Genomic DNA, 16103 nt, shown 5'->3' with positions numbered 1-16103 from the left:
CAAATCTTTGATTTTTGTGATCATAAAAAAATATACAAGGAGATTCGTTGAACTCTGTTTTTTTTTTATCATTACCAATGGGGTTAACAAATTTTATTACACTTCGTACACAAACAAATAAAGTAGTCAGAGTTAACGCCCTTTTGTTAAAAAAAAAAACTAACCGTAACTCGATTTATTTTAAAAAAAATGTGAAATTCAGTTGGCGGTGAAAATAAAAATTGAATCGATTTTTTACATCTTATTTTTCGTTTAAGAATTAAACTGTCGCATACAGGGTGAGTGCCAAATATTTGTCAATTTTTTTGATTTTTTAGAAAACAAAAAAATTGTACAGGGTGATCCGTTAAAATTTTTAAAAATCTGTTTTTTTATCATGACCAACGTGGTTAACCAATTTTATTACACTTCATATAGAAACAAAAAAGTAGTCAGAGTTAACGCTCTTTTGTTAAAAAAAAACACTCGATTTATTTAAGATATTGGGAAATTTAGCTGGCGGTGAAAATAAAAATTGAAAAGATTTTTTACATCTTATTCTCGTTAAAAATTAAACTGCAGCATACAGGGTGTGTCCCAAATATTTGACAATTTTTTTTTTGATTTTTTAGCAAGCAAGGTGATTCGTGAAAGTTTTCACAAATCTAGTTTTTATTGTGACCCATTTTGATTACACAAACAAATAAAGTAGTTGGAATTAACGCTCTTTTGTTTAAAATAAAAATAATTTATTAAAAATTGAAAAAATGTGAAATTCAGTTGTCAATGAAAATAAAAATTAATTTAGAAGTTTAAAAATTAAACCGCGTCATATAGAGTGAATGACGATATTTTTCAACTTTTTCTTAATTTTTGATTCTTTAGGAATCATAAAAAAATATACAAGGAGTTTTTACAAATCTGATTTTTTTTATCATGACCAACAGGGTTAACCAATTTTATTACACTTCGTACATACAGTAGTCAGAGTTAAGGCTCTTTTGTTTAAAAAAATGATTTATTAAAAAAAAAGTCAAATTTAGTTGGCAATGAAAATAAAAAATTATTTTATAAGTTTAAAAATTCAACTGGGGTGAGTCACTGATGTTTTTCAACTTATTCACAATTTTTGATTTTTTTTGAGGTCATGAAAAATATACAGGTGGTTCGTTAAAGTTTTTACAAATGTGGATTTGCACTGCATTTTTCTTTTAAAAATACATGTTGAGTCGTCAAAATTGCACACTTATATTAAATTTTACCTTTTTTTTTTTCTTTTTTTCTAAATTTGAATTTGAATTTTATATAACAATAAAATAAAGAAAGTAACACATTTGCAGCAACAAAATTATTTTTTGTTATTGGTAAAAAATAGAAGTATACAGAGTGAGTCGTTAAACTTTTTACAAATCTTATTTTTTGTTCTTATTAAAAATTAGAAAATCACAAAATATTCAGGGTAGTATGATAACACCAGTTCTGTGCCATTTTTTAGTAGTAAAAAGAACCAAAATGTACAGGGTGATTTATCTAATCAATCTTACTGTTATCTTTTATTGATTATTATTTACATTTCTTAATATTCACCACTTAATTTTTATACAGGGTGTGTTATTAAAAATTTTCCAAGTGCCTATTTTAATTTTTTCCCATATAAGATGTCACTTTTTCATCGCCAACTTGTCGAAAACAAAACATATCGACTACGACACTTGATCGTCAAAATACACTAGGCTGGTAACCTGACATTTTGAAGAGTACAAAAACTGTATTTATTTTTACTTAGTTTGCTAGACTGGAAATGACCCTTTCGCTCACTTTAGTTAATTTTTAGAAAAATACTCAAATCGTTGCTTATTTAATAACGTACTTACCTTTCGTTGGTATTCCTGTATATACAGGGTGTCAGCTTTTCGTAATATTACCTTCAGGTGTTTTAAAACACTCCGTTCTTCCATAATTACAGTATTTATGCCAGATTTTTAATGTAATTGTTTATTTTTGTAACTGTTCATTCCCTTCCTCCGTTATTAATTTATTAATTAATTTATTTCCATTTGTTTTATAAACATTCATAGTTCCTATTGTACATGATTTGAATTGTATTTGGATTGTTGATTATTAATTAAAGCATTATTAACAAGGAAATTTGTTTTATTTTTGTCAAAAGGGCCGACTATTGGGTCTCTCAAAGCCGGAAATATTGCGAATTTTGCAAATGTTGGATCACCGATAACAAACCGGTAAATCACACTTTCCCCCAAGCCAAAAAAGAAAATTAATTTCCAGTTTTCAGAGCGTCGATTTTCACGAAAAAGGCAGAAGACATCAGGAAAATGTCAAAAAAAGGCTACGAAATATCACAAAACAGAGCAATCAAGTCCAAAAAAACACAAACAAAGCCGATGCAACAATCAAACTCATGGAATCGGCGGCGATGGAGGCTTACAAAAAAGACATGGAGACATGTGGGGACCTCACATCCTCCCTGATGAAGGGGAAATTCGACAGTGCTGCCAAAATAACAAAACTGTGGAACGAAGCAAAGACCAGAGACGGCAAAACCTACTATTACAACATTATGACGAAAGGTACAATGTTGCCAACTTAATTTCAAATTGATGGTTATTTTTCCAGAGACGGTATGGCAGCCCCCTCGCGAGGGCTACCTCTCAATCCAGGAGCAGCGAACCCAGGCGGAAGCCGAGGCGCAGAACCAGTTGAAAGCTTTGGAAAAATTCAAACGCAAAGAAGCCCTAATGACGTAGGCTTTTTCTTATCATTATCACCAAAATTTACAGAGAAATTTTTTTTAGGATGCAACAAATCAAAGAGGAGGAAATGGAGAACGAAGCACGCAAAAACCGTGAAAAACTGAAAGAGCGAAGAGTCGTTGATGATTTACCAGCGACGACTTGTGGGCCCCTTTTGGAGCCAGGCAAGACCGACCCTTATGGCAAATGGCAGACAATTCAAGAAACGTAATTTGGGGATTTTTTGAATCGATTGATTTGTGTTGGTAGACCTGTTGTAGATTTGCAATTGCCGGTTCAGGAGTATTATTATGAGGAGCCGGTGGTGCAATACGAGCCGGAAGCCCCCATTAAAGAGTTCAAGGAGAAAGTTGTTGAGAGTTTAGGGGGCGAAAGTAGTGAGGCTGGGTTCAAGAAGCGGAAACTTGCGGGGGTGGCCAAGCGAAATGTGAGGCAGCGGCTGGACGATGATTAGTAATTTTGTGTGTAAATAAATAAAAAAAATTAATTTAGCGACACTGTTGGTAATACAGGTTTCTTCCCTATCGTGTATCAATTTTTTCGTAAAATTGAATGTGTGAGGTAACAAATGGCCGATTTTTTTTAATTGTTTGAGGTATTAACGGAATAAATATTGTTAATTTTGTTTTTGTCTATTTTCTTGCGCTAATTTTGGTATTTGGAGCGCTAGTGTCGCGTCGGTAATGTAGGTTCCCCCTCGAAATGTCACTTGTCACAGTTTTGTCGTAAAATTAAATGTGAGTTGTGCTTGTTTAGAGTTTAAATAATTTGTTAAATGAGTGTAATTTTGTTATAATACTATGGCCTCGTTGTCGTTACCGCGCGTCCTTCATCCTCGAAAAACCAGTCTTGAAATTGAACGCGAAAATTTCGAGAAATCGCAGGTAGGTGTGATTGTTTGGTTAGTTTGTGTTTGGGGCTTTATTTGTAACAAGTGGGGCTATTGTCCCTTGTGCACGCTATTAACGCACTAATTGCCCTAATTTCGTGTGTGTTTACATTAAAAAAACTGTTGGTTGATTATTTTAATTCCGGGAAAAAATGGGTTGTCGGTGTTTTAATTAGTTAATTAAGTCGGTCGTTCATTTGTGGGTCCCGTAATTGTATACAGAGTGTTTCAACGAGTCATGACTAATTGGAGTGAATTACCGGACGTTTCAGTTGGGAAATTTCAATCGATTCCAAACTTTCACTTCCGGTGGAAAAATGTTTTTTATTTTTAATAAAATTTAAATCAAATCTATTGCATCAATTATCCTTATCTTATCAGTCATTGAGATGGGTGACAAAATTGTGAAACGCTGAGTTATTACACCTTTTCTTCTCTACTTTGTTATCACTCACTTATCACCGATTTTCTTATTTACTTAATGTATAAGCAAAATATTGCCTGTTATGCATTTTTTGTGCCAAGTAGTTTATAAAATGTTGTAATTTGTTTGTTTGTGTATAAGTTGTTTTTTTTTCTTCATATTTTTACTTGTAATAATTAACATTTAATTTCAGATTTGCATGGTCTTGTATTAAAATAAATAAAAAACGTATTGCATGCCTTTTTTGGATTTTTCTCTAGCAGTTTTTAAAAAATGGCTAAAGTTTATACAGAACGGGATTATGAAAAATACGTAAGTATCACCCATGTGATGTTTATTTCATCTCAGTGACGTCATTCGTGTATTGAAAATTTATATTCCATGAAATAACCTTTCCTTGTAAGGAAAGAGATCATGAGAAATCGATTATTCACCACATCTGTACATCTGCACAGTTTTTTTTCCGGGAATCGTAGTGGGCCATGATATAGAAAATTGACATTTTGGATCACGTGGCATGGCTAAATCGATGAAATCGATATTTTTTTAGTTGACCGTGGTTTTTTATAAATTCCTTGGATCACACGGTAGATTTTACATTTTTATGCATATTTAGAAAAATTATTTTATACAAAGTGAGTGATTAAAGTTTTACAAAACTAGCTTTTTTTTGAAACATTAAAAGTCCATTTTCATTTTCGTAAATTTGGAAAGTGGTATATACAGTGTGATTGTCATTGAAATTTCATGATTTTTGAATAATTATTTTTTTAATTCGTATTAGAGTTAGTACAATAAAAATAGTTTTTCCTACTTCTTTCAATATTGCTTTTTAATTTACTTTACAGTGTGAGTAAATAAATATTTTTAGTGACCAACAAAGTTGTCCAATCTGTCTTTTTACTTTTTTTACTCCATAATTTTTTTTATTATTAATTTTAAATTATTTTAATTATTATCAATTAATTACATTAATTTTTGTATTCTTATGCTTTTTGCTTTTTATTATTAGTAGTAAAAATAATAATAATACAGGGTGCGTCATTAACCTTTTACATTCTTTAATTTTTTATCGTTTCAAATACTATTTATTATACAGTGTGACCACTGAAATAGCCTTAATATTCGTTTGTTACCGTCAATTCCATAATTAAAAAAAATCGTTTAAATGGACTAAAAAACGAATGTTTTTTACTTATATTGCCATTAAATATCGAAAAAATCTACAGGGTGTTTTCTTAATATTGCGAAAAATTTCTTAATATTGCATATTCTACATCGAGTAGCAGTAATTTGTCAAATACGTGATAGTTCTTTGTTTGCAATTTTTGTAATTATAAAAAAAACACCCTGTATATATACCGAGTGAGCAATCAATTTCTTTTTTCCCCTGTAATTCTGACTATTATTATTACTTTTTTATGCTTCATAATTATACAGTATACAGTGCTGAGTTATTTTTTTAATCCTATTTTTTTTAAATTAATTTTTGTATTTTATGATTTTTGCCTTTTATTATCAGTAATAAAAATTATAATAATACAGGGTGCGTCATTAACCTTTTACCTTCTTTAATTTTTTAACTTTTTAAATTTCAATACTATTTAATATACAGTGTGACTTATGAAATATTTTGCAAGCCTTAATATTCCTTTGATACCGTCAATTACATAATTAATTTTAATAAAAAAATTGTTTTAATGGACTGAGAAATTAATGTTTTTCACTTATATTGCTATTAAATATCGAAAAAATTTACAGGGTGTTTTCTTAATATTGCGAAAAAATAGAACCGCATATTGTACATCGAAAAAAGAAGTAATTTCTCAAATCAATGATAGTTCTATGGTAGCAGTTTTTGCAATATTAAGAAAACACCCTATATACTGAGTGAGCAACCAATTTCTTTTTATTTTTTCCCCCAAAATTCTGACTATTTTCATTACTTTTTTTTGCTTAATAATTAAAATCGACATTGTAATTATATACAGTGTGAAGTATTAAAAGTACTTTACTTTTCGATAACTTTAAAATTTCATCAATATACATATATAGGGTGTTTTGTAAATAGACCAAAAACGGAAAATGCCAAGTTAAATAAGGTACCAGGAACATGAAAGAAATGTTAAAAAAATTCTTTCTATAAAAATTTCGAAGTTATGAGAGTTTAAATTTTGCACTTTGACTCTTTTTATTTCTGTTGGAAACAAGGAAGCTGTATCCTAAATTATAACGCTGTTTAATGTTATTTGTGGCTTTTATTGGCATTTTTTTTACCTTTACTGAATAATTATAAAAAAACATATACAAGATCATCAGTATCATTAAATAGACATAAAAAATGTCAAATGTCAAAGTAAATGTCAAAATTTTTTGACAGTTAAATTTTTTTTAATGTTTCTGGAATCTTATCTTACTTTGCATTTTCATTTTTTTGGTCTATTTACAAAACACCCTGTAGTTTTGAAGCTAAAATACAAATAGTTTCTATTTTTTAGATCTTATTTCATGACAATTTATTTTACAGTTTAACCAATGAAATATGTACTTTACAAGCCTTACCTATCAAATCCATAGCCAACTGGACTCAACCAAGTTGTTTTATTTTCCAGGCTCAAGCCCTCTCGAAAGCGATCAACAGTCAGGAAACTCCCGTAAAACAAAAACATGTTCGTTCGGCCATCATTGGCACATTTCACACTCAAGGTGCGACAACATTTTGGTCAATTGCTCTTAAACTACCAGCGATGGACGACCGAATCGTCGCTTGGAAATTATGTCACGTGGTCCATAAAATCCTCCGTGAGGGTCACCCCTTGTGCCTTGTTCATAGTCAACGACACCGTCACGATCTTGACGAAATCGGAAAATTATGGGTGCGCAAAAACGATTTTTCCTCCCAACAGGGAATAAAGTGACGCTTTATTTCTGTTTTGTAATATATCCCTTGAATTAAAAATGCCCTCGGCTCCTTTCGACCACCTCTGGGGTTACCTAATAATAAATACAGGGTGTCCCAGCTAGTTGATTAGTGACCTTTAAACGGTAAAATTAAATTAAAAAAATAATATACCGGGTGAATAAAAAGTATGGAACCAAGCTTTTTTTTCGTAAACTAACCACTTTAGTCTAGCCTAAAGTACAATTGAAATATGACCCTTTATCAGGAATAATATTTTTCGAAATTTCTTTTAGTTTTCGAGTTTAAATGGCAACCCACCATAATTTTTTTAATTAAAAATTATGATTAAAAATGGCCATTACAAAATTAACCTGTTTCGGGTTTTTTTTGCATTCTTTTTCTAAGATGGTTCGTTTTTATTAGAACACCTGTATCTCATGAAAGAATGGTCTGATTCAATTTTGGTAAAAAGTTTTGAAAATCTTGCTAAAATAGCTTTCATTTAATGTGCCACAAGTAGGGTAGTGCCATTTAAAATTTTAAAGTTGGAGTGCGTGGGGGTTAAAGTGTTACTGAGGGTTATTTAAAAATTACGTCAAAAAATGTCCCCCTCGGAGACAAAATCGACCTGTTTCGGCGTTTTTGCAAAGTCTTTTTAGTTTCTGAGATATTCGAGGTGGCTCGTTTTCATTAGAACACTGTATATTTTTTAATTTTACCATTTAAATGGACTTTTTCAACTCGCTGGGACAGCCTGTATATCCCTTGAATTAAAAATGCCCTCGGCTCCTTTCGACCACCTCTGGGGTTACCTAATAATAAATACAGGGTGTCCCAGCGAGTTGAAATAGTCCATTAAATGGTAAAATTAAAAAAATAATATACCGGGTGAATAAAAAGTATGGAAACAAGCGTTTTTTTCGTAAACTAACCACTTTATTCTAGCCTAAAGTATGACCCTTTATCAGGAATAATATTTTTCGAAATTTCTTTTAGTTTTCGAGTTTTTTAAAAAATATATATTTTTTTAAATGGCATCCCACCCTATTTTTTTAATTAAAGATTATGATTTAAAAATGACCTTTAATTAAATAAAATTGTTTTTTAGCCATTACAAAATTAACCTGTTTCGGGTTTTTTTTGCAATTTTTTTTCTAAGATGGTCCGTTTTTATTAGAACACGTGTATCTCATAAAAGAATGGTCTGATTCAATTTTGGTAAAGTTTTGAAAACCTTGCTAAAATAGCTTTAAAATGTTAAAGTTAGGATGCGTGAGGGTTAAAGGGTTACAGGGGGTGATTTAAAAATTACGTCAAATTCTGAGATATTCGAGGTGGCTCGTTTTCATTGGAACACCCTGTATATTTTTAAATTTTACCATTTAAAGGTCACTAATGGACTTTTTCAATTCGCTGAGACAGCCAGTATATCCGTTGAATTAAAAATGCCCTCGGCTCCCTTCGGTCACCTCTGGTGTTATCAACATTTTCGGAATTGATTATTTTTTTAATAGTAAAGATTTATTTTTAGGTGCATTTGAGGGAGGGATACGGCAAGATGATTCGTTTGTATACAAGTCTGCTTATGACAAAATTGGATTTTCATCGGAAAAATCCTCGTTTTCCCGGCCATTTGGGCGTTTCGCACGAGGAATTGGAGTCGATTGGCGGCAACGACATTAATAATTAGTAAGTGGCACTCGCTACGCTCGTTCGTGATTTTATTTTAAATTGATTTTGTTAAAGTTTTCAAATGACTGTGGAAATGTTTGATTATTTGGATAATATAATTGACTTGCAAGCTGCCGTTTTTGGATCACTTGATATGGCAAGATCGAATTCGATGACAAGTGCGGGACAGTGTCGATTGGCACCACTGATTCCATGTATCCAAGATGCTTCCAAATTATATGATTATTGCGTCAAAATACTATTTAAACTACATTCTGCCTTACAACCCGACTTACTKRTAGGACACAGACAGAGGTTTCTCAAACAGTTTAAACAATTGAAATRGTTTTATCAAAATACGAGCAATTTGCAATATTTTAAAGATTTGATTGCGATTCCGCCACTACCAGAGGTAAAAAACTGACATTTGAGACGATTTAAACAAAAAAAATTCTTGTAGAATCCACCGAATTTTTTAATACAGAGTGACCTTCGAACATACGTAACGCAAGAAGTTGTAGTACCGCAAGAACCGGAAGAGGAACATGTGACTGAAGGTAGTCTCATTGATACGTCCGAAACGTCGGATGTCATCGATAATCACAGTCGACATTCAATTTCGCCAAGTCCGGCCCATCAGGAAGTCTTAGTCGAGCGAGATTTCCTCAAAAGTCAATGCGATAAATTGAGGTTTGTTACATTTTCCATGTCTTTCAGTATATTTACTCGTCTATGATTTTTAAATTAAGTTGGCAACACTGATGGAAAAAGAGAAAATTGACCATTTTTATGATAAAATCGATGATTTTTAATTATTTTAATTGGCCATGGGGTTTTTATATTCCACAACTAACTTGATTGTAACCAGTCAAAAAATGATGTTTTTTTATGTTAATTTTTAATTTTTATTTTGAATTTTTATACAGGGTGAGTAATTGAAGTTTTACAAGTCCAGCTTCTCTTTTTTTTTGATTTTTTTCCTCTCCACAATCACCTACCATTTTTTGTTACTTTTGCATAACTAATTATTAAAATAACACTCAAATCAGATACAGGGTGAATCAGAAAAATTCTTGACGAAGTTAAATTTTCGAAAAACATTGTTAAATGATAAAATACTATAAAAATGTGATGTTTTGCATTTTTTTTTCTATAAACCATTTTTTTCATCTAATGATTAACTTTTTTCAAAAAAAAAATTTTCATAAATTACAATTTTGACAAAAAAATCGCATAACTCAAAAACAAAACAAAATTTCGTTCTCACAATACGAATATTACTTTAATTTGTATTAATTCTGTCTGTTACATTTTCCATCTCTTTCAGTATATTATTTTCGTTCAAATTTATATTCGTTCAAATTTATCATCCAGTCGTCGATGATTTTAAAATTAAGTTGGCAGCATTGTTGGAAAAAGAGAAAATTGACATTTCCATCACGTATCAAATGCCATTTTCATGATGAAATCGATGATTTTTACTTTTTCTTAGTTGGCCATGGCGTTTTTTYATATTCCACAACTAACTTGATTAAAACAAATCGAAAAAATGCTGTTTTATGATTAATTTTTTTTGTGATAATTTCTTCACTTTTTTAATTTTTATTTGTTTTCTATTTATAACTATTTTGAGAAATAATAATACAGGGTGAGTAATCAAAGTTTTACAAGTCCAGTTTCTCTTTTTTTTTTTGATTTTTTTTCTCTCCACAGTCACCGACCATTTTTTGTTACTTTTGCATAACTAATAATTAAAATAACACTCAAGTCAGTTACAGGGTGAATCATAAAAATTCTTGACAAAGTTTAATTTTTTTGTAAAAAAAGCAAAAACTAATTGTTGAATGATGAAGTACTATAAAAATGTCATGTTTTATCAAGAATAAAATTTTTCGAAATTTTCTTTTGTTTTTGAGGTCTACAATTTTTTTTCTATAAACCGTTTTTCTCATGAAGGTGATGATCTAAGAATTACAACTATCTACTTTATATTTAATTTTTTCAAAAGAATTTTTTTACATAAATTGCAATTTTGACAAAAAAAATTACATAACTCAAAAACGAAACAAAATTTCGTTCTCAAAATACGATCACATTTATATTAATTTTGTTTGTTACATTTTCCATGTCTTTCAGTATATTATATGCGTTCAAATTTATCATCCAGTCATCTATGATTTTAACATTAAGTTGGCAACATTGATGGAAAAAGAGAAAATTGACATTTCCGTCACGTATCAAATGCCATTTTCATGATGAAATCGATGATTTTTACTTTTTCTTAGTTGGCCATGGCGTTTTTTAATATTCCACAACTAACTTGATTAAAACAGGTCAAAAAATGATGTTTTTTATTTAATTTTTTTGTGATAATTTCTTCACTTTTTAAATTTTTGTTTTGTTTACTATTTATAACTATTTTGAGAAATAATTGTACAGGGTGAGTAATCAAAGTTTTACAAGTCTAGTTTCTCTTTTTTTTTTGTTTATTTTTCTCTCCACAGTCACCGACCATTTTTTGTTACTTTTGCATAACTCATAATTAAAATAACACCCAAGTCAGATACAGGGTGAATCACAAAAATTCTTGACGAAGTTTATTTTTTTTTGCATAAAAAAGGAAAATCAATTGTTGAATGATGAAGTACTATAAAAATGTCATGTTTTATCAAAAATAAAATTTTTCGAAATTTTCTTTTGTTTTTGTAGATTTTTTTTTATAAAACCAGGATTACAACTATCTGCTTCATATTTAATTTTTTCAAAAAATTTTTTTACATAAATTGCAATTTTGACAAAAAACGTATGACTCAAAAACAAAACAGAATTTTACTTTAATTTATATTATTTTCTGGGCGCAAATAATTAAAAAAAACCGCTTGGTTCCATACTTTATATTCACCCTGTATATTCTTTTCATTATTTTTTGAGTGGCAACCAAAGTTTTACAAGCTGTCTTTTTTTTTCATAATTACTGACTATTTTTGTGGCTTAAATTGTCAACACTGTGAAATTGACAGTGACTCAGAATTGCCAACATAATTTGAATCACAGCCTACTTTGTTGTAATATTTTTTTTGCAGTTCGGATATCGGAATTTTGTTGGCTCGTAATCAGAAAATCGTCGACAATTATCAAACAAAAATCACGAATCTTGAGACAGAACTGGCGACAAAAGAGAGTCAATTGGTGCAAGAGCGTCAAATCAAGGAAGAGTTGATGAATCAGGCATTTGCTGTTGCGCAGTCGCAGGATTGTGAACGTAATTAACCCCGCCCCCTGGTTGAGTTTTTAGCAATAATTGCATAGTTCATTTTTTTTTTTAGAAAAAGTTAAAGATGAGAAGTTTAATAAATTGAAAGATGTTTATGTGAAATTACGCAATGATCATATACAAAAATTGCGTGAAATGGCCGAAGTCGAGAAAAAGTTTAATCAATTGTTGCAAAAAGTTGAATCGATTGAACAATCGAAAGTCGAACTTGAGACAACGATACTATCTTTAAGGGAAGAAGTGGCAAAGTCGGAGGAAAAATTACAGAAATCTGCAAATTGTCAAAATGAAGAGTTGGAAACACTAAAGAGAGATAAAGAGTTGTTTAATATGGAGACGGAAGTAATGTTTTGTTAGGGCATTTTTGGTTTGATTTATTTATTTTTTTTTTTGTAGATTTTGAAAAAAAGTATCGATGATGCGTGTAAAGAAAGGGATGGTTTGATGGTCGAATTGAGGGAAATTCGAGGGAAAAATGAGGGGTTGTTGAGGGAGGTTGAGGAATGGAGTGAGAAGTTTAAGCTTTTGCAGGAGGAGAGTGAGATAGGTTGGTTTTTAATGTTGGCAACATTGAATATAGTGTAAAGATCGAATTACCATTCTGGTTGATGTGGTTCGTGAAATCTTAATTTGGCAACACTGACTTTCAAGTTTTGGCAAGCGGCCGCTAACAATAATTCAGTGTTGCCAACAGATTTTTTGTTATAATTATTTATAAAAATTGAAGTTTGATAATAATCTTTTGTCTCTATATTCTTCAATATTACCAACTTAATTTCAAAGTCACAGGTCACATTGATCAGAAATTTAATGGAGTGCGTTTTTGGGTTATTTTCTCGAGAAATTGAAATATACAGAGTGACTCATCCAAATTTTCCAAGTCTGGTCTATTTCTTTTTATGAAAGTTTATTTGATTATAAATGCTTAATTATAAGAATTAAAAAAAAGATTCTAAAACATCGAAGTTATTTAAAAAAAAAATTAAATGGTTTTAGCCGAGGCGAAGCCGAGCGCTTTTGCCCAATTAGAGCCAACTGTATATCAATAAATATGAGAAAACGTCTCTAGGTGGCGCTGCTTAATTATTTTTATCATTAAAAAATGTTTATAAAAATTGGAATAGTGACTTCAAAATTTCCAAAGTTCGATCACTTTTTCTCTAAATGAAATGTTTAAGCTTTAAAATTTCTGTCAAAATCTTGTCTTTTTTGTTTTATTATCGTATTTTTGTTTAAAATTTGAGTATTAGATGAAGATTAAATGAGTTTGGCCGAGGTGAAGCCGAGCGTTTTCACCTAGCTAGTGCCAGCTGTGAATAAATAAAGATAAAAAAATTCTTTTTTCGTTAAAAAATGATATTTTACGGTGCTTAAGAATTATTATCACAAAAAATAAATCGAAGTTTTACAAATCCTACCTGGTTTTTAATGTTTACGCTAAAAATTTTGTTTTTTGTTTTATTGTTGTATTTTTGTTTAAAATTTGAGTATTAGGTGAAGATTAAATGAGTTGGCCGAGGCGAAGCCGAGCGTTTTCGCCCAACTAGATTCAAATAAATAAAGATGAAAAAGTGCCTCCAGATGGCGTTGATTAATTATTTTTTCATTAAAAAATGTAACAATTAACACAAAAAAAAAAACAAATCAAAGTTAGTTTTAGAAATACTGTCTTTGTATTTTAATGTTTACGCTAAAAATCTTGTTTGAACGAGTTTGGCCGAGGCGAAGCCGAGCGCTTTCGCCCAATTGAAACCAAATGTTTATCAATAAATATGAGAAAACATCTCTAGGTGGCGCTGATTAATCATTTTTATCATTAAAAAATGTTTCTAGATTGTTATCTTATAAAAATTGGAATAGAGTGACTTCAAAATTTCCAAAGTTTGATCAATTTTTCTCCAAGTGAAATGTTTAGGCTAAAATTTCTGTCAAAATCTAGTTTTTTTTTTTGTTTTATTATTGAATTTTTGTTTAAAATTTGAATATTAGGTGAAGATTTGAGTTTGGCCGAGGCGAAGCCGAGCATTTTCACCTAGCTAGTGCCAACTGTGAATAAATAAATATAAGTGCTTCCAAATTGCCTTGATTAATTCTTTTTTTTTTTCTTTAAAAACTGATATTTTACAGAACTTAAGGAGTATTATCACAAAAAAATAAATCAAAGTTTTACAAAGTCTGTTTGGTTTTTAATGTTACGTTAAAAATTCTGTTAAAATTTTGCGTTTTTTGTTTTATTATTTAAAATTTGAGTATTAAGCAAAGATTAAATGAATTTGGGCGAGGCGAAGCCGAGCATTTTTGCCCAACTAGTCCAACTGTGAATAAATAAARATGAGAAAATGCCTCCAGATGGCGTTGATTCATTATTTTTTCATTAAAAAATGTAACGATTATCACAAAAAAATCAAAGTTTTAAAAATAATGTCTTTGTAGTTTAATGTTTTTTGCTTTATTACTTTATTTTTATTTAAAATAATTATTATTATATTAGTATTGTGTATTAGGCCGTGAATGAACGAGTTTTGCCGAGGCGAAGCCGAGCCCTTTCACCCACTTTTTTTTCCAAATATTGATCATTTTCAGTTAAGAAAACCAGTGAAGATGAGATACGAAAAATCGTCTTGGAGTCACTCGAAAACAACGAAATTATCCTAAAACAAGCCCTCGACGAGATTGACAACCCTGCCCTGACAGCCCTTTCATGCAGTCCCGATTATTTACGAAGTTTAAGTAAAATCTGTCTCGATTCGTTAAAATACGAAACGGATTTGATAAAAACAACGAATTCTTACGTAATCGTCAAAGCGAACGAAATAACACATCGAATTTCACTGTTTGTTATTCAAGGACGAGCGACGGGTAACAACAGTCCTGATATTAATTTCGGCGAAAGTGAGTTTAATTAATTAATTAATTTTTTCAAATAACAATAATTAAAAAAATTAGAAATGGCCGACGAATGCAAGATTTTGTGTGGAATCATCCTGAAACTCCTCCAGTGTTTCAAAGACGGTTCTGACACGAAATCGCTTCAAAATCAGGCAATTGTGAAACTCGAAGAAGTCGCCGCACTCGCTGATAATATCAATTTATCAATGAATGGAATAAAAGCCGAAAATTTGGCCGATTTACTCGAAAATGAAATGATGCAAATGGATAAAGCGATCGAGGAGGCGGCCAATCGAATTCAAGTATTTTTCACTGTTACCAACTTAATTTCAAAATTTAATTCAACTCTTCTAGGACATGCTTACGAAATCTCGAACCGCCGATTCGGGCATAAAACTCGAAGTTAATAGCAAATTACTCGATTCTTGCACGACTTTAATGCAGGCGATTAGAGTCCTAGTGCAGAAATCGCGATTATTACAGGCCGAAATTGTGGCACAAGGAAAAGTAAGTGAAATTGGTGGAAAATTTGTGCAAAAAAACCGTTTTAGGGTACGGCGAGTGCGAAAGAGTTTTACAAACGGAACCATCAATGGACCGATGGTTTTATTTCGGCGGCGAAGGCGGTCGCAGTGGCGGCGAAGTTTCTTTTGTGAGTGTCAAAAAATGGTTTTTGTGTGAGAGAAATGGTGGTTTTTCTAGGACGGCGGCTGATAAAGTGGTTTCCTCGAACGGTAAATTGGAACAAATGGTGGTGGCGGCGCAGGAAATCGCCGCCTCCACGGCGCAATTGGTTGTGGCGAGTCGAGTGAAAGCCAATAGGAATAGTGCGAATTTGCAACAGTTGACACAAGCGTCCAAAGGTGTGACGACAGCCACGGGAACGGTTGTGGCGACGGTTAAGGATTGTAGTCAGTTGATTGATGAAAATGGTGGTTTTTGGCTTGATTTTTTTGATTAAATTTTATTTTTTTTTTTATTGTAGAAGAGTTAGATACGTCGAATTTGACTCTACATCAAGCCAAGACGTTAGAGATGGAATCTCAAGTGAGGGTTTTAGAGTTGGAGAAGGAGTTGGAACAGGAGAGACACCGGTTGTTGGCCTTGAGGAAGCATCATTACAAGCTTGAGGAGGAAAATTGAGGAGGCTCAAAATTTCGCATTAGAGAAATTCCAAAGATAATTGTTAAGTATGACTACAAACCGTTGCATTTTACGTAATTTATGCGTATATTAATTTAACATTAATTTTATAACTGTTTGTAATTAATACATGATGTAATAAATTATTGTAACTAGTT

At 31.1% G+C, this 16103-nt stretch overlaps 2 protein-coding genes across 3 annotated transcripts in view; both read left to right on the top strand.

Moving 5' to 3' along the window:
* LOC123015837 (calmodulin-lysine N-methyltransferase-like) overlaps positions 1-3378 on the top strand; it is a 5997-nt gene extending 2619 nt beyond the window's left edge. The window contains exons 2-6 of the mRNA XM_044415850.1: positions 2150-2222; positions 2276-2570; positions 2617-2743; positions 2796-2960; positions 3003-3378. Of these exons, the coding sequence (XP_044271785.1) occupies positions 2150-2222; positions 2276-2570; positions 2617-2743; positions 2796-2960; positions 3003-3207 (865 nt within the window). The 3' untranslated portion in view covers positions 3208-3378. The remainder of the gene's footprint in view (positions 1-2149; positions 2223-2275; positions 2571-2616; positions 2744-2795; positions 2961-3002) is intronic.
* Positions 3379-3448: 70 nt separating this feature from the next.
* LOC123015835 (huntingtin-interacting protein 1) lies at positions 3449-16100 on the top strand. 2 transcript variants are annotated; one of them, XM_044415846.1, is made up of 15 exons: positions 3489-3637; positions 4260-4378; positions 6679-6942; positions 8500-8657; positions 8715-9051; positions 9100-9329; positions 11723-11901; positions 11966-12255; positions 12310-12460; positions 14497-14805; positions 14860-15104; positions 15157-15309; positions 15354-15454; positions 15505-15734; positions 15788-16100. In XM_044415846.1, the coding sequence occupies exons 2-15, from the start codon at positions 4340-4342 to the stop codon at positions 15943-15945; spliced, it is 2844 nt and encodes a 947-aa protein (XP_044271781.1). In that variant the 5' UTR covers positions 3489-3637; positions 4260-4339; the 3' UTR covers positions 15946-16100. The 2 variants fall into 2 exon arrangements, with proteins under 2 accessions (XP_044271780.1, XP_044271781.1); XM_044415845.1 differs by lacking the exon at positions 4260-4378 and having other exon boundaries at positions 3449-3637.
* The last annotated feature ends 3 nt before the right edge of the window (positions 16101-16103 follow it).

The sequence above is a fragment of the Tribolium madens genome, unplaced genomic scaffold, assembly GCF_015345945.1.
Source record: "Tribolium madens isolate multiple individuals breed KSU strain unplaced genomic scaffold, Tmad_KSU_1.1 Scaffold_19;HRSCAF=116;Tcas5.2_LG9, whole genome shotgun sequence".
Classification (NCBI taxonomy): Eukaryota; Metazoa; Arthropoda; class Insecta; order Coleoptera; family Tenebrionidae; genus Tribolium; species Tribolium madens.
Note: the sequence above shows the minus strand (reverse complement) of the source record. Positions and strands in the feature narration are given on the sequence as shown.